We start from the raw sequence: 25,055 nt of genomic DNA, 5'->3' as shown, positions 1-25,055 counted from the left end.
TCTCACACAGCTGGTGTTTTCTTGGCTTATCTTGGCCTCTGAGTACGGGAAGTGAGGGGCAGAATACCAGAACAGATCACTGGCCCGCTGAAGAAGTCTCTGTGATTACCACCTGGTAGCAGGGTATTCCAGATCTGATGGCCCTGAACATGAGGGGATATTTACATAGTAGAAAATTATCTCCCTTTGGAAGAAATAGGTTCAACTAGCATTGGCATTTATTTTATTTTCATAAAAAATACTTTCTAGTATAGTTTATTTTAAACCAGAAAAGCAATGTACTATAATGCAGTAAAGACAGGAATACAGTCATCTCTTCAATAGCTCCTGCTTAATTATTAAATCCAGAGCTTTCATAGATGGGCTACTATATGTATTTGCTCACTGGCATTTCAGTAATCATTATCTAGTCTCAAGCTTTCTACATACTTATGTCAGTATAGAAAACTAGGCTCCTTTGTTATTAAATAATGTGTTTGATTCTAAAACTAGTCCTGCCATATCCAGCAAGAAACTGTATATTCCAATGACTGCATGGCAGGGAATTTACCTGCTGATTGCCAGGTAATAATGAGGCAATGACTTTGTGTTTACTGAAAAATAGACCTTATACTCTGTCATATAGCAAACCTATGAATTCCAATTTTACAAAAGCTAAAGCATTTGCTCTTCTCTTTTCTTATATTTTTCCCCAATGTATACATGAGAATTAGAAGAGCAAATCTGATGATAGTTACATTCTTTGTCACTATACTGACTATTTCAAATGCTAGTACTTTTCAAGAAATTTTCTCCCCACTTTCCCCAAGGCAGAGTCTCTGCTTATTTTGACAATAATTAGTACACCAGGTAAAACCACCCTTGGACTTTAAAAGCAAGCATCACAAAACAGAATGATTAGGAGGGTAACTAACCACACAGAGTGGATTCATTCCTTATTTGGCTGATGAACATTTATTAGCTAGTAATTATCTCGGCTAAAACTGAAGCATGGACAGAAAACAAAATAATATTTGCCTTGAAGGCAAGCTCATGAAGAATCCATGAGATTCCGAGAGAACCATCCAGACACAGAGAGCCATGTCCCAAATAAAACATACATTACTGAGATCACGGTGCTGTGCTTAGTAACATGATCTTAATTCTCACTAAACAATTTCCCCTTCAAATTTCTATGGGAATATATCACATTCCTTCTCGCTCACAGCATAGTCAAGTCACAGCAAGGCTGGTGTGATACTGAGTGACACATTCATTGTCCCTTGTACATAATGAGGGCAAGAGGCTTTAGAAGAAAAAAAAAAAAAAAAAAAAGAAATGAAAAGAAATGAAAAGAAATGAAAAGAAATGAAATGAAATGAAATGAAATGAAATGAAATGAAATGGAAAAGAAGGGAAGGGGAGGGCAGGGGAGGGGAGGGGAGGGGAGGGGAGGGGAGGGAAGGGAAGGGAAGGGAAGGGAAGGGAAGGGAAGGGAAGGGAAGGGAAGGGAAGGGAAGGGAAGGGAAGGGAAGGGAAGGGAAGGGAAGGGAAGGAGGAATATTTCAGTTGGAAGGGACCTACAATAGTCTTCTAGTCCAACTGCCTGACCACTTCAGGGCTCACCAAAAGCTAGAGCATCTTATTAAGGGCATTGTCTGAATGCTTCTTCAGCACTAATAGGCTTGCGGCATCAACCACCTCTCTAGGAAGCCTGTTCCAGTGTCTGACCACCCTCTTGCTAAAGAAGTGTTTCCTAACATCAAGTCTGAACCCCCCTTGACGCAGCTTTGAACCATTCCCATGCATCCTGGCACTGGATCCCAGGGAGAAGAGATCTGCACCTCCCTCTCCACTTCCCCTCCTCAGGGAGCTGCAGAGAGCAATGAGGTCACCCCTCAGCCTCCTTTCTCTTCAAAGTAGACAAAGCCAGAGTCCTTGGCTGCTCCTCATAGGAGATGCCTTCCAGCCCTTCCACCAGCTTTGTTGCTCTCCTCTGGATGCATTCAAGGATCTTCACATCCTTCTTAAATAGTGGGGCCCTGTGCTGGTTTTGGCTGGGATAGAGTTAATCTTCTTCACAGTAGCTAGTATGGGGCTGTGCTTTGGATTTGTGCTGAAAACAGTGTTGATAACACAGGGATGTTTTAGTGAGCAGTGCTTACACAGTATCAAAGCCTTTTCTGCTTCTCACCCCACCCCACCAGTGAGTAGGCTGGGAGTGCACAAGAAGCTGGGAGAGGACACAGTCGGGACAGCTGATCCCAACTGATCAAAGGGATATTCCACACCATATGATGTCATGCTCAGCAATATAAATCTAGGGGATAGAAGAAGGAAGGGGGGGACATTCGGCATGATGGCGTTTGTCTTCCCAAGTAACTGTTACATGTGATGGGGCCCTACTTTCCTGGAGATGGCTGAACACCTGCCTGCTGATGGGAAGCAGTGAATTAATTCCTTGTTTTACTTTGCTTGCGTGCATGGCTTTTGCTTTACCTATTAAACGGTCTTTATCTCAACGCATGAGTTTTCTCACTTTTACTCTTCCGATTCTCTTCCCCATCCCACTGGAAGGAGGACTGAGCAAGCAGCTGTGTGATGCTTAGTTGCCGGCTGGGGTTAAACCATGACAGGCCCAGAACTGCACACAATACTCAAGGTGAGGCCACACCAACACTGAACACAGTGGAATAATCACCTCTTATGACGAGCTGGTTATACTGCGTTTGATGCACCCCAGGATGTGGTTTGCCCTATTGGCTGCCAGGGCACACTGCTGGCTCATGTTGAGCTGGCTGTCGATCAGGCTGGGTGATCAGGCTTCTCCTGGCAGATTATATCTGCTGTCAGTGCAAAACCCAAATCTGGTAAATGCTGCTATAAGCTACGATATTTCCTCTAACAATGATTCACAGCACAATGTCCATGTACCTGCCACTTCCTGCCCTATGAAAGCAATAGTCATGTGGGAATTAAAAGTCTGGAAAGCCTAGGGCTTGTCTTGTTTAGACCAGCCTATTCTAGTTGCTGCCTTTGCATATTAAGCACACTTTGCCATTCCTGAAACAGGCTGGACCAATCCCACTTTACGAATCCCCATTTGCCATCAGAATTTACCTGCAGAGGGGAAGAACATTTTTCTGAGCTGCACAAACCCCACATTCCTCAGGACACAGCAAGTCAGCTTGGTTCTGGTTTAGAAGAGCTGCAGACACATGGCAGAATCCCAAAGTGTGGCAGGGTCCTGTTTCAGCAGTGTTGAGTATGTTTCTCTATGGATCAGGGGCAAATGTATCATGCTTTCAGATGTTCGCTTTTGAGAGTACTGCCTTCTGGACTCCACATGGCTGCTCCCCGTGATGTGCCGTGGGTCCACCCCGAGAGCTTCACTCTCCTTCCTGGGGCTGACTTCCAAATCTTTGTACTTTTCTTCTCCTTTCCATTTCACGTAATAAAGTTCGTCTTTTCAAAATACAAAGAGGGGGGACAGGGACAGGGTGTCAAGATTTGGAAACTCAAAATACTACTAATTCCAGAACCACTTCCCAACAAAGGTGACCACAAGGCCACAACCTTACATTTAACATGCTACTATCAAATGACCAATTAGAAGTAGGCTTTCCTTCTCATTACGAGTTTCTGCATTACAGAAAGAGTAAAGAACTTCCTCCTGAAGGCTAGAGACGGAAGGGAGCTATTAGTCATCCTCAGTCTAGAGTACCACTTTAAAAACAGCAGCGACGGGAAAAAAAGGAGAAGGGGGAGCAAGAATGTCAGAAAATGTCATTTATGCTGACTTGAACTTGACTGAATCAACCAGGCCCAGACTACAGAAGATCACTGATATCCAAGGTAGGTCAATTGGTCTGCACTGAGCTTTCTTTGTATTCTTCGACCTCCCTAACACACATTTGGAAAGAGTGCCATGGAGCACCAAAGCCCCAAAGAGGACGAAGGAAATATGGGGGACAGAGCTGTGAAAAATCTGCAGGTGGGGTGTCCACATAATATTTTTACCAAAATAAAGGGGACTGTTATAAGGTTATTAAGGTGCAAAGGTGAGGGGGAGTTTCTTGTGTGATAATAAGAGTAGTTTGTATCAATTTAGGAGATTATTCCACAGCTTAACATCAATTGGTCCTGAACCAGGCGTGTTCTCACACAGCAGACTCCAATTCCTGCAGCAAACTGGTCAGGAGATTGAGTGCCTAATGCTTCTGTTGTTCGAAGCAGTCTCGCACATAGCCCGTTCCTCGCGTGTAGCCTGTTTCTTGCATGTAGCTGAGCATAGTAAGCATTGCTTTGGGTTTTTTTCCTCCTGGCTTTGTCTGTACAAATTACTTGTTTAATAAATCAAGCATAAAATGTTTCATGGGCAGATTTAGTTTGATTTAGTATAAATGACTTTGTAAAATTCTAATCTAAAATTTATCTTTCTTTAATGCAGTAAGAATTATTACATAAACTTTTGCACTGGCTTTGCTACACCTGCATAAAATTACATCCTAAAATAACAGACTTCATACAGTATGTCTCTGTGTTTAATTTTATTTTTTCTTCTCTTTCTTTTTGACCTTACTATCTCTTTAACAGAAATAGTAGTTTCTATTTCTTGCCATCCTGTGCTTGTCTTTTGCATAAAGTGTGATTCCTTGGCATCTATTTTCAGATGGCTGGAGTTTCTAATGCCCCAAGAAACAGTATTTCTATCACCTCTTCCAACAGATTATTTCATGGCTAAATTGGCAGGCACCCACAATAGATGCCTCTTGATTAAAAGTTCCATTTTCCTTATAATTTACTCCTACTTACAGCTTTTATACAGTTTTTTATACAGTTTTTATAGTATTTTTATGAATTTTTATGAAATTAATTCCATAAGCCAGAAGAATGCACTTACTTAAACTCATAGAAAATATTAACTCTGTATGGTGGTAGAAACAAAGGGGCTCAGTGCTGTATATCCGGATGACTTTGAATGTTTTATAAAATTGCAACATCATGTTTCTTAGTTTCTACCTCCTTTTTATGCATCCCTGCTTTCTTCCATACTCGCTTGTATTTATTATCTGCAGATGTTAGAATAGTTTTCACTTTTCTCACCATCTTATTGTTAACTAGTAACCCCTTCAAATGTAGCATTATCTGCAGTTTTCAGGTTTGCTTTGGTATTGTAACTATTCTCACCACTCGCATATGGATGCAAATTGAATAAGATTATCAGACAACCTTAGACAGTTTTCTCCACTTCTGTTTAGATGTAAAATGTGTGTGCATGTGCCCATGTCTCCTCTGTTATTGTCTGCACTGGAGAGAAACCACATCTGTTTCCACTTACAGCAAGTCCTCCCAGGTGTGAATGCAACAGACAAAAATATTATTTGGGCATAGCTAAACATGGTCACATAAATCAGCTGCTGTCATGTGTTTAGCATTTCTTATCATTTCAGTCATTTTTGTTCCATTTAAGTTGTTTCCCAGCTTTCTTTGTTCTCTGTTATTTTTGCCTGGTTTTAGGTTCTACGTATGCAGAAGTAAAAGTGCAATCCCTAGACACAAATGCTGCAGCTAGCTACACATCTTCCGGTGAGTTTTTAGCTGTCTGCTAGAATGATATGAATTTAAACAATGAACGGAGAGGAGTCCATTCCTTATTTTCTAAAAATGCAGTGATATAAAACCGTATGGGAGATAGGAAGATACAGTTTTCTGCTTTATATAGCCAGAGCAGGGGGCAGTGCATGTGTTGTGTTGTATGCAACTAAACACTTATTGGCTTCACTGGCATAGGAACACAAAGATATTTTGGGCCAGACCAAGAAACCATCTAGCCCAGCCTCCTGTCTCCAACAGCAGGTATAAGTGAACAAATAGATATGAGTAAGAAGAGGGTAGGCATATATGATACCTTCCTGTAATACTTTCACACGCATGCATCTACTCAGGGACTTCCTGAGACAGATGTGTTTCTCAGTGGATTTCTGTTCTACAAACTTGCCCAATCTCCGCTTGGTTCTATACACAGCCCTGATTTCTATAACATCCTTTGATGAGGGGATCCACAGTTCTTTTTGACATCACACAAAGAACCAGCTGCATTTTTTCACTCTGAGCTGGCCTCCTATTAGCTTCAGCTGATGTTCCCTGAAAGAGACAGTAAGCAGCCAAACCCTATCCAAGGTCTCCATGACACTCAGGATTTTATACGACTCTGACACAGCCTGTTCTTAGTCATCTCTTCTCCATACTGCAGAACGCTAGTCTACATTGTCATTTACTGCTTCCCTTCTCTGAACCTTTTCCTATATGTTTTTTGAAATAGGGGTAGTAGAACTGCACGCATCATTGAAAGTAGAGGCAAATCATGGATTTATAGAACCATGTGGCAGACAAAACATCCCTGATTTTTGTTCATTTCCCTTCTGAATAATTCCTAACGCATGAGGTTGTAGAGTCTTCATCCTAGGAGATATTCAAAACCTGACTGTGCATGGTCCTGGACAGCCTGCTGTAGCTGACGCCACTTGAACAGGGAAGTTGGACTGGGTGATCTGAAAAGGTCACTTCCAATGTAAATGATTCTGTGACTGTGTGGTCAGGACAGCAGACCTGAAGTTCACAGATCTCCTCTAGAACTTTTTTATTTTTTATTTTTAATTCACATTAGATCTCTTACCTTCTAGGCCCTGCGTGCAAAGATAGCTTTAAGAGTGGGATTACAAAACGGCATTATTAATCCAGCTATCTCACACCTAATGTCTCTTGGAATTTGTTACTATATCCATTTTTTTACTTGTGCCATAGGTCTTCCAGTTCATGCAGCTCCTCACAAGGAACTCCCCTGAAATGGAAGATCCACCCGGTTCTTACTCAGTCAGTCCTGATACGAGGGATTAATTCAGCTTCTCTACTATGGCCTTATCTTCTGAATGCTTCCTGGATAGCCTACAATCCACTGGCCCACAGATCTCTAGCAACATACTTTCTCTTGATGTGTTTGAAGACACAATGTGTTGGAAACACATGTGCTCAAAACCACATTTGAAGTCTTTTCCTTCTCAAATTATTTTCTGTCTAATTGGTTTTTCTTATATATAATCTTTGATCTCCCAGGGCTTGTGATACTTTCTATTTTCTTCATTTGATGTCTACAGCTTTGGAAAGTTAACGATCTGTTTCTAATAGCTATGTAAACTTCCTTTTACCTGTTCCCAGACCCTTCTTAGTAAGTGCCTTGTATTGGCTATGTGTTGCCAGGATGCTGTCCTTCAATAATATATAGTCTGCCTGTATGGATTCAATTCTTTCTTAGCATCCCTTTTTAGCTCTTTTTAATAAGCTTCCTGTAGTTCCTCTCTTTTACCCATTAGCACTCTATTTTTCCTTATCTAGTCTAGTACTATGATGAATCTCTTCCTTTTAACCACTTCCCCATATACATAGCATATTGGGATGCTGTTCAGTTACCTAACCACAGGTGTCCAGAGCCATCTGGGAAGCATCAGGACATTCGGTCTGGCTTCAATACGCAAATATAGAAGGCCACAGATTCTTGGAGGTCCTGTGTAACATCTTCCAGGTCTGTGCAGTTATCTGATACATGAGGGTATCTCAGCTGGCAGAAGCCACCCATTTTCAGACACCTGACATCTGAGTATCTTCCCAGCTTTTTTTTTCAGACTTGTAGAATATGTGTAGAAGCAGGTGTGCCATAGTTGTAGTTTGCTTCTTAACTGTTTATTTAAATGTTTCTACACTCTGACCTTTCCTTTTCCTGAAGACACAGTGGTTTTGAAGTCACACGTAATGGTAATATCACCTTAAACTGCTCTTTAGCCTGTGTGAGCTTCGCTTTCCTCATTTTAAGAGTTACTTACAACATTCAGCCCCTGCCAGCTTGCTCTTATTAATTTTAGAAGTTACTTAAAACCTTCTAGATGTCATGTCCAGCAGCTTAACTCCCGCATAGTTAAGATGAAATCTGTTCCTCCAGAGTGTTTGGACACTCTGTACCAGATGTGTCCCAAATTCCCGAAGAATCAGAAATCTGGATCCTTACCCCATCTTCTCAGCCAGGTGCTAATATGCTGCCTTCTCATTTCTCCCTCCAGTCCTGCATAGGGCACCGGGACCATTTCTGGAATTGCCACCTTAGGATTCCTGGTCACCAACTTCCTTCCTACAAGCTTTCACTTTACCACTAAAACTTCTCTTCACCCTTCCCAGTCTTGTTGGTAATGACATGGACTAGCGTATCAGTAGATAGTTTGCACCTATCAAACAGATTTGTTGATTAGAGCAATCAACAGGTTTTCAGGGTGCAACCATTTCCTGACAAAACCTCCTCAGGCAGAAAGCTTGACAGCACAGACTTCTTCTTGTGTGCCTTCTTCTTTCAAAGACTGGTTGAAAATCAGTCTAGTTTAATACTATACTAAGTATGACAGCTTCTTAGCATTTCAGTCATTCAAATAGTAATGCACAAGTAGGTGTGAAAATGAGGTTACCAGACAGAACAGACCAGATATTGACTGCAGTCAGGATGAAGATGCAGGATGGTTTCCTCATTTATCTAAAACTGTTTACTTTACAGAGCAGGGGTAATAACAGCAAAAACCTTAATTTGGTTTTCAGATCCTACTTGTCACACAGACACCATAAACTTCAAAGACAGCAGAAGCGGTAAGTAAATACTCTAGCAGATATGTGAAGCAGGAAGAGATGGAAAGCTCTCTTTTTAATTCAGTGTCTGATGAGTCCAGTCAGGCACTGAGCTTATTATTTGTCCCCTCTTGGACCTGCTTGTGCTCTATCACACCCAGCCAGTATCCACTGAGTTGGTGGACTAATGAATATTGCAAGGATCCCCTTGAAGTAAATCCTAAACAAAAGTCCATAAATAACAGTCAAAACAGAAAGAGGAGACAGTTCAAATCCTCTGAAAAATTTGCTTTGTTAGGGAGGATAACATAGCAGGACCTTTATCTGGTAGGTTGTTTGGATTTTGCTTCCACAGTATTTTGAGAGAGCAGATAAGGATCTCAGTGAGCACTTAACTCTAGTATCAAGTGCAGCAGAATTTAACCAAGTATTCTAGGCAATGGCAGAAGGGTTCAGGTTGAATATCTGTCATGGAAAAAAAATGTGCCCACAACGTACAGCACCAAAGGGCTTTGCCTAACTTGAAAGAGTTGTCTCAGTGTGAGCCTGAAAAGGGCATCTTTGAATGAAGGCAAAGGTTTCCTTTCCCAGTTGATCCCCTAATCTTTATTTTTGCTGTCTATCTGTAGGTAAAAGCTGTTGCTCCAGAACAAGTGTCGCTCTATTGGTTGCTGTCATAACCCTCCTACTGATCTTAGCGGTGTGTCTGATACTCATATGTAAGTCCTGTTAAAAATGTAATAACTGCAATTAATTTGTGACTCTCACCCACTGACTGACATCTAAGTTATGACATCCAAAACCAGTAGGAACAGAAGGCTAATTTGAAGGCACAGGATAGTAGTTTTTAGCCAATCATGGCCGTAAGAAGAAATCTGTAAAAAAGTTGAGTGGCTTGAAAGTTTAAAATTCCAAAAGAAAAAGAAAAGCCAAAACCCAATTACAAAATGTGACAATGTTCAAACAATAAATAATTCATTATACAAATGTTTTGAAGAAACAAGTAAAGATTAGATAATGCCTGTTAATAATATGATTGCTGTCCATGAGAATATTTCAAGGAGATGATCTTGTATCATGTCACCAAGATGTCCATAACACCAAAAATCTTTAAATAAATATGAATAAAAGCTCATTTGAAACAGGTAGCTGAGTCACAACTTAAAGCAATTTGTTTGCACTTTCCTCAAATAAAAGCCTAGTACTAGGTCTCTCTGCATATATATCACTGAGTTCATAACAATCTTTGAACTACATAAAAAGATATATTTTTTTTTTAGAAATAAAGCATTCTTATCTCCATTAGAAAAAAATAAATTTTAATACAGCCACGTGGTACTTTCCTTTGAATATTTTTGAGGAATCATTTAAAAATTTCAGATGTGGTTGCTTGTTTTTCATCCGTTGATAGCTGAGCAAGCTTAAGAAGTTTCCACAATCAATCATACTCAAGTCCCAGAGTTTGCCACCTACTCAGAGATGCACATGGAGACACTCTTTGTGAAGACATGCCAAAATCCTTGATCCATGAAACTTAAAAAACAGGGTTGGGGGAGGTAATTGTTTTTTCTTTTTCAAGGTAAAGAGTAAAGGACAGATGTCTGATAGTGCTCTGACCTTTATAAAATGTAAAATACCACAGGAAGGGCAAAATTAAAAAAAAAACAAAAAAAACAAAAAAAAACAAACAACCACCACAAAAAAACCCACCACAACATAACAAGGTGAAACTAACAAGCATTTAATAGAGCTTTAAATCAGGAGTTGAATGAGGGGTCATTAGACTTTAATTCAGGTTTCGCTTCAGTTATAGTTATTTTGTTGGGTTCAGTACTGTCTCAGTGAACCAAAAAAATACTCCTAAGAAATGAGATCTAGATCAAACTTTAGAAACTAAATCAAATTAGTTTTTAATTTCAATAGCATACAGTTTTCATTTTTACTCCAAATGAAAACTGTTGCCATTTTGACCATTTTATTTCTAGGGTTTAATTTTATATGAGTTTTCCATACGGTTTTGTTTTGCCAAATATACTGTTGTTGACTAATAGCTTGGTTAAATGAACTAAACTCTCACTCCTTGATATTGCTCCACCATACAAGAGCTCTGCAGGCCAGAAGACATTTTCCATTTCTGTTCATGAAAATGACAACAATGTTACAGTGGAACCTGACCAGAAATTTTTATGATTTTTATGGTAGTATCATATTATTTTCTTTATTCTTGAGAGAAAATTTATCTGCTAGTAAGTAAAAAATTGACCCTGCAGTTCATGAGCTGGTCTTCCGAGAACAGGCAGGTTTGACTTTGTTTCAAACGCTCGTTCATATGATTTAAATTTTGCTCTTTTCTGAAACTAGAAGCTGATATCTAGCCTTAAGAAATATGCATATAAATGTATATATGAAAAACATATGATTACATATGCATGAAAAACATACGATTACCAACTTATTTTTCTGTTTTATTTTTCCCTGTTGCTCTAGGGATTCGTAGAATCATAGAATCATAGAATTGTCAAGGTTGGAAAAGACCCTTAAGATCATCGAGTCCAACCGTTAACCTAGCACTGCCAAGTCCATCTATACCATGTCTTCGAGCACTGTATCTATCCGTTCTTTAAATACCTCCAGGGATGGGGTCTCAACCACTTCCCTGGGCAGCCTGTTCCAATGCTTGACCACCCTTTTGGTGAAGAAGTTTTTCCTAGTACCCAATCTAAACCTCCCCTGGCGCAGCTTGAGGCCGTTTCCTCTCGTTCTATCACTCGTTACTAGGGAGAAGAGACCGACCCCCACCTCGCTACAACCTCCTTTCAGGTAGTTGTAGAGAGCAATAAGGTCTCCCCTCAGCCTCCTCTTCTCCAGACTAAACAACCCCAGCTCCCTCAGCCACTCCTCGTATGACCTGTTCCCTAGACCCTTCACCAGCTTCGTTGCCCTTCTTTGGACACACTCCAGCACCTCAATGTCCTTCTTGTAGTGAGGGGCCCAAAACTGAACACAAATGCTATTTGAGAACATCAAGGCTTTCTTTGCCTTCTCCTGGAGAAGCTGGCTGCACATGGCTTGGATGGGTGCACTCTACGCTGGGTTAAAAACTGGCTGGACAGCCGAGCCCAGAGAGTGGTGGTGAATGGAGTCAAATCCAGTTGGTGGCTGGTCACGAGTGGTGTTCCGCAGGGCTCAGTACTGGGGCCAGTCCTGTTCAATATCTTCACTGATAATCTGGATAAGGGGATTGAGTGCACCCTCACTAAATTTGCAGATGACACCAAGCTGGGTGGAAGTGTCGATCTGTTGGAGAGTAGGAAGGCCCTACAGAGGGGCCTGGATAGGCTGGATCGATGGGCCGGAGCCAACTGCATGAGATTCAACAAGGCTAAGTGCCAGGTCCTGCACTTGGGTCACAACAACCCCATGCAACGCTACAGGCTGGGGGAGGCGTGGCTGGAGAGCTGCCTGGGGGAAAAGGACCTGGGGGTGCTGGTTGACAGCCGTCTGAACATGAGCCAGCAGTGTGCTCAGGTGGCCAAGAGGGCCAATGGCATCCTGGCCTGTATCAGGAATAGTGTGGCCAGCAGGACCAGGGAGGTGATAGTGCCCCTGTACTCAGCACTGGTGAGGCCGCACCTCTAATACTGTGTTCAGTTTTGGGCCCCTCACTACAAGAAGGACGTTGAGGTGCTGGAGTGTGTCCAAAGAAGGGCAACGAAGCTGGTGAAGGGTCTAGGGAACAGGTCATATGAGGAGTGGCTGAGGGAGCTGGGGTTGTTTAGTCTGGAGAAAAGGAGGCTGAGGGGAGACCTTATTGCTCTCTACAACTACCTGAAAGGAGGTTGCAGCCAGGTGGGGGTCGGTCTCTTCTCCCTAGTAACAAGCAATAGGATGAGAGGAACTGGCCTCAAGCTGTGCCAGGGGAGGTTTAGATTGGGTACTAGGAAAAACTTCTTCACCGAAAGGGTAGTCAGACATGGGTACAGGCTGCCCAGGGAAGTGGTTGAGTCCCCATCCCTGGAGGTATTTAAAAGACAGGTAGACGTGGTGCTTGAGGACATGGTTTAGTGGTGGACTTGGCAGTGCTAGGTTAACGGTTGGACTTGATGATCTTAAAGGTCTTTTCCAACCTTAACGATTCTATGATTCTGTGATTCTATGACTAATGCACCACACAAAATTCACAGTGTTAATTTGCCCCAATTAGAAAATAACATATTGTTGCTTTGTTAGGTTTCAGTGCCTTTGAACCGTTTTCAGTAATGCTGCTGTCTGAATCACTCAGGCAGATTTTAGAGCTAAATGTGACAATGCTCCAGGAGAAAATCTTGATCCACCATTTATGTGTTGTAAATTGAATTCAATCCAGTAGGAGAACCAGCGGGGTGGTGCTCATTTTTGTAATGCATACCAGTATGCATTCATTTCTAATTTTTCACAGAAATAAATGCTTTTAAATTATGTTAGGTAGTTTTAGTACCAGTATTTTGTACTACTATATATTAAAGGACTTCAGGGTATCTTTACAAGCAGTTCTGCAAGCTTCCACCCTCAGGCTCAGAGTATAGGCAAAACCCAGCTTCTTCATTTTCTAAAATGAAATGGTCCTTGTATTTGTTCATATTACATTTTTGATAACTTTTCCTGAAGAGTAAATTCTGTTTCCCCCTCTTCTAAACATGTGGTTGCTTCTTCAATTTCTCAATTCTCAGCTTTAATTTCATTACTTCCACCATGATTATCTGTTTTAATACTCTATAAAATATAATGCATACTTTATCATGTGTAGCTCTATGTACAGGTTTGGATGTAATTCTATATCCCAGAGATTTAAGAACCTTTGTTTTCAAATGTTCAGACATGCATCTTTCCCCGTTTTTTTTTAATAGTGATATCTAAGACTCAACTGCTCCTACACTAATATATTGGAAGTTAATCCCTAAAAGGAACAGGGCAAATAATACAATTTAGTCTCCTCAAAATTAGACTTTTATTGATCAACTTTGATCTTTGAATTGTAAATGTAAAAGCAGTATTATACATTGCCAGCATTTGGTTTTAGGTGCTAAATCGAAACTTTTTTCTCACAACTCCAAAAGTCTAGTTCTTGCTTGGTATCAGGAAAGGAATGTAGATTAGTAGGACTTCCTAGGCAGTGTGTTTTTGAAGTCTATAGTGGCTTTTACAAGTCATACTTCAGCAAATTGTAAAAGAGTAGTTCGACAACCATTTTGCACCAGGAGATGCCAGCTCATTATGATCCCAGTAAAAAAAAAGGCACTCAGACTCCGTAAGGGATTATTTAAAATGCTATTTATTAGAGCTAATGTTGCAAAGAAAGAGAGGACAGTATAGAAAATCCTAAATCCCTTCAGACGCTGGCAACCCTGAGCAAAATTACAGAACAGAGGAACTTGGTCCAGGGGCTCTGTTTTCTGGGAAAGCAAGTATATACATTTCCTAAAATAATACCATTATTTCATACTTATTTCCTTTTGTCACTCACTGTCTGGCTCTAGGCTTACAGAAGGAGCTAATGAATCCTTTGTACTAAAATTGAGATTCATTTATGTCACTGCTCAGTTTGGAGCCTCTGGTGGTCCTTGAAATCCTTCTGGACAGATATGTGGGGGGAATTGATAAGACAAGCATATATTTTTTAATTATTTCCATGATGTTGAGCATTTTACTGAATCATTTAATGTAGTAGTTGAGGGGATATTTCAGCCATTAGGGGTATTTGTATTTGCCAGCCAAAAAAAATCTATATTCTCTTTATGATTGTCATAGCGCTAAAAGTTCCTTCATTTTGGCTATTAAGAATTCTCTGAGATGGAGTTGGAAGAAAAAATCCCCACATGTTAAAGGCTGGTCAGGTTGCTTCTCACAACAGGCAGACGTGTGTCTAGTGAAAGGTTTTCCCTTTCCTGAAAACCTTTGCCTTGCCAGTATTCTTTGTTTCTTGAGGAAATAATTAACTTCTGCAGCATTCTCTGAAAACCAAATATTTTATTGGAATGAGATATGCAATCAGAGCACAAATGCTCCTCAGGATTTTTGTCAATAAAAATTTGGCTACAGAGGATGTATTGGAAGAAGAGATGCTACATTTACAATAAAATAAGCTATTTTTGTCAGAGGTGGGTACAAGGCAAAAATGGATCCTCTGTAACAGAGGCGCTCATTTCTCAGACTCAATAGTTACTTCTTGTCAGCATAGTTATGACTACATTCTGGTGGGCTGAACCCCTTCCAAGATATCATTCCTACTGCACTATAGTGTCTTGCATCTGTAAGGATGCATAGGTACTAGAGAAGTGGTTCTACCCCAAGGAAAGTAAGAGCTCAGGATTGCCACCTTTGCAGTTTGGATGCTTTGGGCTAGTAATCCATCCTTTCACTACCAATTTTCAATGTCCAGAAGAGATTAGGTGTCACCTAATCTAATTGCCACTCCACTTCTTTTCCCTCATCTTATTTTTGAGCTTAATGCTTATAAACAAAGTTCTTCCTTTAATATTCTGGGGTTTTTATCATTTGCCTCTAGTACGAATTCTGCAGAGATGTCAGTTCTTTCATGCTCCATGCCGTTCTGGTATAAGTTTCTTAGAACTTTCTTTAATTCAATCTTTCTTTCTCATTTTATATATTATTTTTTTAAAGGAATTTATCAATTCTGGTTTCAACTATAAGAATTCTACCCCTACAATTTTTAATTTAATGTTTCTTTACTGTTATTATTCATCCCTTCGTTGTTCAACTCCAAGTAACCTCAAAAATGCCTCCTTAAACTTTGTTACAGACAATTTAGTAACTCCCAGTCAGTTGACCTAATACCCATTCATGGCACGGGCAATTTTGTCTTTAAAGCTGAGGTTTCCTGAGCGCGAAGCTGGGAGAATATAAAGATTTTCTTACTGCTACACGGAGTCAGCTGGAATAACATAATCCTCCTTTAGCCTGTTAACTGAGAATGATCGCTGAACTCCATACTTTCAATAAAATCTAAACCCTTGAGGGAGTTTCTAAACTGATAAAACCAAAGCCCTGAGAAGACATGAAAAATACATAAAAATCACATGAGTTTCTCTAGTAAAGTAAGCATAAGTTTATTTCATCTGAGGCCTCGGCTACTTTCTTCACCCTCTCAAAACTCTTTTATTCCTTTTCTCTGTGATAAATTCAGGCAGTCTAGCTAGTCATCAGATAATAAAAATACATTTGTAAGCCTCCCTCCATGATGCCTATTTCTGGGAATCAGAAGCCTTCTGTGGAGCAGAAATCCCTCACAACCACTGTGTCAGAAGAAACAGGAAAATCAAGGCTATTTCAGCCTGGCTATCTGCTTTAAAATCTAAAATGAACACTGTTGTCTCATTGTGGTCTCAGGGGAGTGTTGTGGTTTAGCCCCAGCCAGCACCTAAACACCACACAGCCGCTTGCTCACTCGCCCACCCCCAGTGGGATGAGGGAGAGAATTAGAAGGGTAAAAGTGAGAAAACTCGTGGGTTGAGATAAGAACAGCTTAATAATTGAAGTAAAATAAAATAGAATAGTAGTAATAGTAGTAGTAGTAGTAATAATAATGATATAATAATAATAATAATAATAATAATAACAACAACAATAATAATAATACAATCATAATATACAAAGCAAGTGATACACAATATAATTCCTCACCACCCGCCAACCGATGCCCATCCCATCCCTGAGCAGCATTTGCTGCCCCCCTGGACAACTTCCCCAGACTTATATACTGAGCATGATGCCATACAGTATGGAATAGCCCTTTGGCCAGTCTGGGTCAGCTGTCCTGGCTGTGCCCCCTCCCAGCTTCTTGCTGGCAGGGCAGGGGAAGCAGAAAAGTCCTTGACAAGTGTCAAGGAGTTAGCAACAACTAAAACATCAGCATGTTATCAACATTATTCTCATACTAAATCCAAAACACAGCACTATATCAGCTACTAGGAAGAAAATTAACTCTATCCCAGCTGAAACCAGGGCAGGGAGCAACACTGTTAGACCAGCTTCCAGCTGGGGCACAGGTGTGCTCTGCCTGAATATCTCACCTCAGTTGTTTTGGGATAGGAGCAGACAGTGACTGCAGCAATTTCTTATTGCTGTAGTTATGCGTATACTATACACCACATTTACCACTAATCTGAAAATATGCAGAGCATTTTTTGTCAAGTTTCAGAGTTAGTTAGGCTCTTTGGAAATCTGCTCCATAGTATGGTACTACAGGTGGGGTTTTTTTCAATGGAGGAGCAAAAAAGTGAGGACTAGGCATCCTGTGTGGGGTGGTGGTGGGGGTCAAAGAGGTCCAGAAGAGCTCTAACAGTGTATGGCAAAATGGTCAGTCATTCAAAGCAGAAATTGTATTCTTATTTCCAGATCGTCCAACTGCAAGCAGACCACCTGACTCAAAAACATTCTTCACCACCTATGAAGAGACACTAGGTAGGTAATACTATGTCATTCAAAAGACAGTTTCCAGAAGCCTGTTAGATTGCCTTTTGAGGGGGAGGGGAGTGGTGGGTGTGTATAGATTTTGTTCAGAAGAAAAACAAACAAACAAAAAGTCTGACATCTCAGGAATAAACAACCTTATCTTGTACACTCATAGGATGACCTCTCAAGGCCAGAGACATTTCACATTTTCATCCTCTTTAAAAGTAGTGCTTGGTCAGCACTGCATTACTGTTTTAGAGGGAAGAAGAACTGATTTACTCCTCTCATGCTAGCACAGAGGAGCCCATGGCTAGGTGAACGGACATGAATGTAACAGTCCCTTTGGTACCACAGCATTGTAGTGAGCATGATGGATCCATGTGCATGTACTGCTTTTCAAACACTCCTCCATTCTTAGCATTTTAACTAAGTGCAATTCTCTGCTGTTTAGGAGCTGCTGGATAACCAACTAAATTATATCAAGCAGTCCCTGTCTCCCTGAATCATGTCACCCTTTCCAGATCCCTTTCTCTGTTCCTCCTGGTACCCTGCCTGGCAATGGAGAGAAATGTTCTTTCTTTCAGTAACATCACTATTGCCATATTTTGTAGCAGGCAAATAAGACTTTTGAAAACTGAAAGCTGCTTTTTCCCCAGACCATTTCTCTTTATCTCCTGAGCACAGATTTAAAAGGCAGGATAATGTTATCTGTGATTCTACTTCTCTGACTCATGCCTAGTGACTCTTGGGCTGGTATTAGCTACCGAGACTGGCAGGGATCCCTGGTGGTCTGGTGAAAATTATAAGCAGGACCACACAGGTACTTTTCTTGCTGTAACTTACTCTCTTACCTTTCTTTAGTAATGGGATCCTTTTGTTAGTGTAAACATGATTTTTCCACACCTGTTTTTCCCACCTGCAGGCTGCCCCCCATCTTGGGAAAAAAAGGGGGAAAAATGCTACTTCTTTTCTAAAATCCAAGAAATAAAAGACTGGAACGCCTCCCGTAAAGAATGTACTGACATGGATTCAGACCTGGTGATCATTGACAGTGAGGAAGAACTGGTGAGATCTAAACTCATGGGGCTGCTTCTAGGGTTTCTTGACCTGTATGCCAAAGGGCTGATGTGTTACACTTGTGTATTCTCATATTAGATGTCTTTGGGGGTCTATAATCTACTGCTAGCCATATACACCAAGCACCTCTGTATGGTAACAAACACCTTCACAGTAAGATGCATCTTGGTTCTTGAAGTCTTGCATCTGGAAGCTTCTCTCCCCAGGCATGCTCTCATGGGCAGGAGCAAACTCTCTGCCTACCCAACTTATGTTTTAAAGGGATTTAGCACACAAACCAAGACCAAGCAAGTCGAACAGACACTTATTTGTGAGACCCATTGCTTTGATGAAAGCTGAAAAGGCTTTCCCATCACTATCAGAATTGAAAAGTGTCTCCAGGTATCAGGTCACACCTGGCTAATTACAATGGATAGCTTTAATGGTATTACAGGTGTATTATTCTATTTAGTCTATTCCTAAGAAACCCCAGGAAGAGAGATGAGATTAAATAAAAGTGGAAAAATTCAGCCTCTGAAGCTGTGGGAAGAGATGGGGTGGCTGGATGCACACTGTTCTTTCTGTGTTGGCTATTTAGGACTAAGCTTTCTATGTACCTCTGGTGAAGAAAATGTAATTTTAATGTATTATGATTGTTTGTTTCCTTTCTAGAATTATCTTGTTTCAAAATCAAGGGGTCATTACTACTTACTTGGTTTCAAATACTCGATGAGCGAGAAGAAATGGAAATGGATTAACAACGTGGAACATCATAGCGCAGTCAAGTAAGCTTATTCCAGCAAGTCACTGTGATGCAATGTCTGGAAACAGTAGAAAAAAAACAAAACAAAACAAAACAAAACAAAACAAAACAAAAAAACCAGAGCCAACAATAGGGAGTGTAAGCAAGATCAGGGATTGCAATGTGTAGAAACCTGATTCCTTGAGATTCAGGTGCTTCAGGACATCCCTGTGACAAATCAAAGGGAGCCCATAAATGAGTCCCATGGGAACACAGGCATGTCACATCAGGATGGCAGGAGAGGACATAGCTGTAGTTCTGTCAGGGAAGGAGGAATCTGACTAGATGGAGTTCAGTGGGGAAAGAAAGGAGCAGGTACAAGAGAGAGTGTGATGTCAGCACCATTGAATGGAGGTTACCAAAGAAGGGGAAGGTCTCTGGATGGGAAAGCATAGCCCATATACTTTTGTTGAGGTCTAGGGAAGAAAATTAGGGAATGGGAGGGAGACTCCAACAAGGCAGCTTCTAATCCCACTGACAATAATATAGCTTAGCAGCAAGGCCAGGTGCCACTCTGTCTTTCATGAAAGTGATACTGACTGCACTGCATCCATCTAGGTCAGGAATGCAACTAAATCTAACTTTCTCTCCCTGTTCAGCTTTACTATAAAAGGACACCCTAACTATTATTGTGCTGTCATTGGACATGGCAATGTAGAAACTGCATCTTGTGGTGGATCCTCAACAACAGAAAATATGTGTGAAAAAGCTGCAAATATTTCAGAAAAGCAGACGGAGAGCTAAAAACAAGAGGTCCAGGCAGGAATGTCATTCCCAGCTTCCTGTACGAATGGCAGATGGGATTTGTCTCACTTATCTTTAGCTGCCTAAATATCTACTCAAAGAGACTCTTACAGGCTTCGTTTAGACACCTTGCCAAGCCTTAGCACACTCTTTCCCAAGATGAGTGTCCAAGACTGGATGAATCCCCCTCTAGAGGAGCCTGCATTTTCACACATTAGGAGTTTGGGTGACTTGCTCCTACCAGATGCCTGACTTTCAGGCAGCCACTGTTAGGTGATATGAGGCCAACCTCAGTGATAGGTGTGATCACAAACAGATCCTATCTCTCATAGACACATGCATATATACCCATATATTCACAATCCTGCTTGTGCACAAACGAGACACTTCAAAGCCTTGCCATGCACTGGTCTTCCCTGAAGCCACAAGTGAAGGTTGACACATATTTATATTTTGGATCCTGTAGAAAAGTGCAATCATCACACTCATTGCCATATGTCATAGATATGATTGACAGGACAAAGTCAAATGTGTGTGTGTATAAATGTTACTCTGTAAAAGACTGTCTATGTTAAAAAACCACACTGGATACCAGACCCTGTGGGGCTAAAAACATGATTCACCAAAACAGAAAATATCCTACACCACAGCTCTCTGCATAAAATCACCACAAATCCTGTGTAGGTCAGGGAATGTATATCAGATTTAGACTTAGCCCTGCTGGAGAAGGGCACAGGATGAAGAGCAGCAGAGACTACTAAAGCCTGAAAAACAGAGTCACCATAATAGCTCAACTGGACAGAAAACAGTCAAATCAAAAACACAGTTACCTGTGAAGAAGCTGGTGAGAAGTATGAGAGTGACCTACAGAGAATGACAACACAGTGGACTGTCCTGTTTTTCTTGGATACAAAGAAGCAAATCATGCATGAAGGTTTTTTCTGCACAGAAAAGTTAGAGCCAACACCAGAAACAGGTGGTATCAGTAGAGCACAGATGTGACCAGCAAACAGGGAATATTACCAAAGCTCTTCCAATGTGCTTCGGCGGCTCTTGGGACCCCGGGGCTTTTGTAACTCCGAGGATTATTATTCTTACCATGTCCTTTAAGGCAGAATCATTCCTACTCAAAATGGTGCCATTCATGGCTCTCTCCTTCATCTGCAGGATGGAGAAAGCTCTGTGAATTCCTTGATGAAGTGACAGTGATGTCATACTTTCCCACTGAAAAAAAAAAAAAAAAAGTTTTTGCTTAATCAAAGAATTTCTACTTGGAATGTTGTAGCCAAGGGTAGTGAAAATGGAATCATACAGGAAAAACTCTCTCATTCTGACGTAAAAGCACATTTTGACGTCCCTCAGAAAGCAATACTTTTTACTGCCCTCATTCATCAAGATTTTTTTGAAACATATTTGTAGTTCCCCCACTGATCTGCAATCACCAAAGAACAAAGTAAGAATATGTACCTGTAACAGAATAATCTCAATGGCAGAAACCAGAATCTAAACTATTATTTCAGCAGGAAGCTGTGCTGGAGAGGCTATTTGTTTGTACTCAGTTTACTGGAGGGGGTGGGAGAGGGCTCTATATTGTGTTATGGAGCAGCCGGGAGGAGGGCTGCCCTTTTATTTTTATATTCCAGCTGCTGCCCTTTAATCAGGTGGGCTCTACTGAAGGCAAGGGGCAGGGAAATATCTCTTCCCTGGGAGACACTGGACCTAGGGGGAGTTTGGAGGCTTCAGCAAGCAGCAGATCCAAGCAGCTATGCATCAGCGGTGACAGAAAGGGGGAAGATGCCCTAAGGCCACTGTGGAACTACATGAAGTCCATCAAACCCAGAAAGCCACAGGAAGTCACAGGACTAAGGAGCAAACACTGCTTACAAGGAAATCTCTAGCAAGGGAGGAAGTTTGATTTAAAGTGGTTTATTTACTCTGCCTCTGCGCTTTCTTTGTTCACAAAGTTATCTTTTTCCGATTTTGTTATCCTAGTTTTTAAGTAAACCTTAAGTTTACAGTTTGGGATTCTTTGATTATCTTTTGGCATGCCCACTGCAAGGAAAAGGTGAAACATTTCACGCTAACTCTGACTTGGTCAGGGTCTCATCCTGATGCCAAGGACGGGGAATCCCAAACCAATCCAAACCTAAACTCTCAGAGCTTCTGTGATCGGTGCCTGCAGAGAATTACAAGGCTGGTTTTAATTCTTTATGCAGTTGGCCAATAGGCTGACACTCATTTGGATAGCTCAGGCTGACAGCGTCAGCCTCATAGGGCACATCCTAGACACGTGGCAGGCTCCATTAGTGACCATTATCAAGAATAACCTGCAACTGAGAGACACCTCCAAGAGGTGTTCCCCAGGGCTTGTCCTATTTTTGTAGACCTATATTGCAGGGCGTTTCAAGAAAAATCTCCTCAGCTACATTGCTGCTGATGAAGGGGCTAACCAAGTGAACCCAGGGTAGTCGCAATGCAAAAGTGGCCCTAGGAAAGTGTGCTCAGCATGCTGGCAGTGAGGCGCAGAGCTGAAGTCTGCCACAGAGCGGCATCCTGGGGATCTCCTTTGTCAGAAGGGCCATTCTTTGCAGCCCTATTTACACCACCCTGTCTACCCTTGGGCCAACAAAAGGCAGGGTCTTTTTGGTTTAGAACTATTTTCATGCAAATTCTCAGTAGCTTTAAAATTAAAATATACATAAATGTATATCTGGATTGTCCCATTCTTGCAACAATGCTATCCCCTACAGTCTGTTTTAGAACAGTAGGCAATTTATGCTCCAGTCACCGACTGTTACCATATTCCACTGAAAATCTACATAAAAACATTTGAAAAACCCTCAACATTTACAAGTCAGGAAATACCAGGTTTCCCAGACACTCAGGATTGACTGGGTTACTCTGCCCAGTTACTGAATGGGGCAATGTTCCTCCAGCCTCACTTCTTTAGTTGGTGAGAGTTGTCCTCTCCACTTTTAGCTGTGATGCCGCTGACATAAAAACATGATTTCTGTGCAATTCTCCCCCTGCTTAGTTTGATTTTAGTTAACCAGAATGATCCCTTCATGAAAGTATCAACAAACAGAGCTAAGTGGCTGAGAACATGCTGAAGAGAAAATTCACACATTAACCCTCTGAAAAGCTTCCTTGGTTAAAACTGTTTGCTGATAAAGCTCTTCCCACATTGCATTTTAAGGAGGTGCCATTCTGAAAAGAAGAAAAAGCCAATGTTTCCTTTTCTGCTGATTCAACTACTAGGTGAGGAAGAGGACCATGGGAGAAGGATAATTTCCAGCATAGGAAATGGAAGTGTCATCCATACAGGGTTTTTTTTGTTGGTTGGTTGGTTGGTTTTTGTTTGGGTGGGTTTTTTTGTTCGTTTGTTTTTCCTACTCCTGATAACTTATGCTTTAGCATGTTGAGTACATTCCACATATTTGGAGAGGAAGTTACCAGACTCTACTGAGTCTCTAATGAGCATGTACAAACTGAGATACAGGGAGGCTGTATTTAGGGAAAAGGGTAATTTCCCTATCAAATTTCTGATATCCATTGGTGGAGATACTATAAAGTTTCAGCGAAATGGTTGTATATGTACTTTTAACATGACTAAGAATGTGGGTTTTTTCCTTATTTCAGCATTGGAAATAACAGAATTATTGAACTGAGGATTAAACTATAGGCATTACTGTTTGTTCCATCTATAAAGAAAAATGTTTCTAGAAGTGCCTGTTGATATTGGCTTGCCTTTAAAAGGCCAGTTTTGCTCTCTCATTTACAACTTTCTTTGTTAAGAAAGGGACCCTTCTATATGAACAGAAATGCTTGGCGTAGCCCTGACTGGTAGGAGTTTCCTACAGACCCCCTTGCTCCTTCTGGTCCTAGACTAGAGTCTGAGTGCAAGCAAGAGGTACAAAGGCTTCCTACAATTAAGCCAGCGCTTGAACTCTATGTTGCAATTAGTATAACTATTTTGTCTAGGTGTGATATTTTCTTGAAGCAGATTGGTCAGTTATTAGTCTCTAATGTACATCTGATATAAGGTAGCTTATACCTGTAAAGCATATCTCTTTCCTTCATGAGCAGAGTGACTGTATAGTAGCTATGCCTGTGTGATTAAAGTTTTAAAACGTTCAGCATTATAAAGGCCTAAAAATGTGTGAACCTTTGATCTTGAGGGTTCATCTCTAAGAAAAGATGAAGCTAGGCCTTTATTTGGCTTCCAGGCTTTGTGGGTGTTTACATACATATATTTATGTTTTTAGAGAGCTAGACAACCCCAGAGTATGAATAAAAAAACCAACATATTTGAAGGACCATATTTTTGGAAACATTTTTGCTTTCATTTTTGAATTTGGGAAATCAGCATGGTTTGCTAGAAAAAGTAGCCTTATGATAAAAATACCTCAACAAAATCACTGAAGAGAAATCCAGCTGGACATTAAGGCAGTTAGGTGCTAATCAGAAACTAAACCACTGAAAGGTAAGCCTCACTTCTAGTGTCACCAAGATGTTAGGTTTATGTGCTAGAGATGGAGACCTTGGATGTGTTTAAAAACAGACGAGGTGTTTTGCTCTGAGGAGAACTGCAGTACAGTTTTAGTGAGGGAGGCTTTAAAGAAATGAGTTCAAAAGGATACTAAGTTAGGACAAAAGCTTTAGACTGTGGCAGAAATTACTTAGGAAAACAGCATTTCACATTTTCAAATAGAAAAGGAAACAACATAGCAACAAACAAGTAAGACATGCTCAGGTTTCAAGGAGACGTGAGTCCCATGGGCCTCTTTTAAACACAGGAATATATTCTGAAGGAAGTCAGTGGAAAGGAGTGTAAATTGTAAAACATCATCAAATAGAAGAATTATGAAGGCTGGGACAAAATTTGAAGATCAAACAACGAGACACATAATAGAAAAAAATAATTATTTCAACTGTGCAGGAATCCTCTGAGAGGATAAAGTGCATTTACAGAACAGATTAATTGTAGTTTTTAGGAAAAACATGAAGTTTGCTGAGAAAGCAGTTTCTCTGCGCTGGGCTTCAACACACCTTGGGTTTTTTTGTAATTAAGATACAAACAGAAAATTGTATATCAGGAAACTTAGCATTGGAATAAACAATAGCACAGGACCCAATACTTTGTCATGTTCTTAATGTGCTTAGGAATTCATTTTTTTAACTGATGATACCATAGGTGACTGTAAAAACTTGCAACTGTACTGAAGACTTGAGGGTAGCAACTGTCATACTAACATGTTTTATTTAATCTCAAAAATTTGTTTTCAGATGTAAATTATTTTCCCACTTCCTGCTCACCATCTATTCCAGGTCATTTAACAGCAACTTCCAGCCTTGCACA

At 40.8% G+C, this 25,055-nt stretch overlaps 1 protein-coding gene across 1 annotated transcript; it reads left to right on the top strand.

Annotated features, from left to right (window-relative positions):
- Positions 1-3,730: 3,730 nt before the first annotated feature.
- Positions 3,731-23,785, top strand: LOC309589287 (killer cell lectin-like receptor subfamily B member 1F). The gene is made up of 7 exons (XM_082309271.1): positions 3,731-3,834; positions 5,500-5,568; positions 9,273-9,362; positions 17,038-17,103; positions 18,017-18,159; positions 18,823-18,935; positions 19,552-23,785. Exons 1-7 carry the CDS (start codon positions 3,753-3,755, stop codon positions 19,694-19,696), a joined length of 708 nt encoding a protein of 235 aa, XP_082165397.1. The 5' UTR covers positions 3,731-3,752; the 3' UTR covers positions 19,697-23,785.
- The last annotated feature ends 1,270 nt before the right edge of the window (positions 23,786-25,055 follow it).

This window comes from Platalea leucorodia (assembly GCF_965183815.1).
Source record: "Platalea leucorodia genome assembly, chromosome: 4".
Classification (NCBI taxonomy): Eukaryota; Metazoa; Chordata; class Aves; order Pelecaniformes; family Threskiornithidae; genus Platalea; species Platalea leucorodia.
This window is presented reverse-complemented; position numbering and strand designations above follow the sequence as displayed.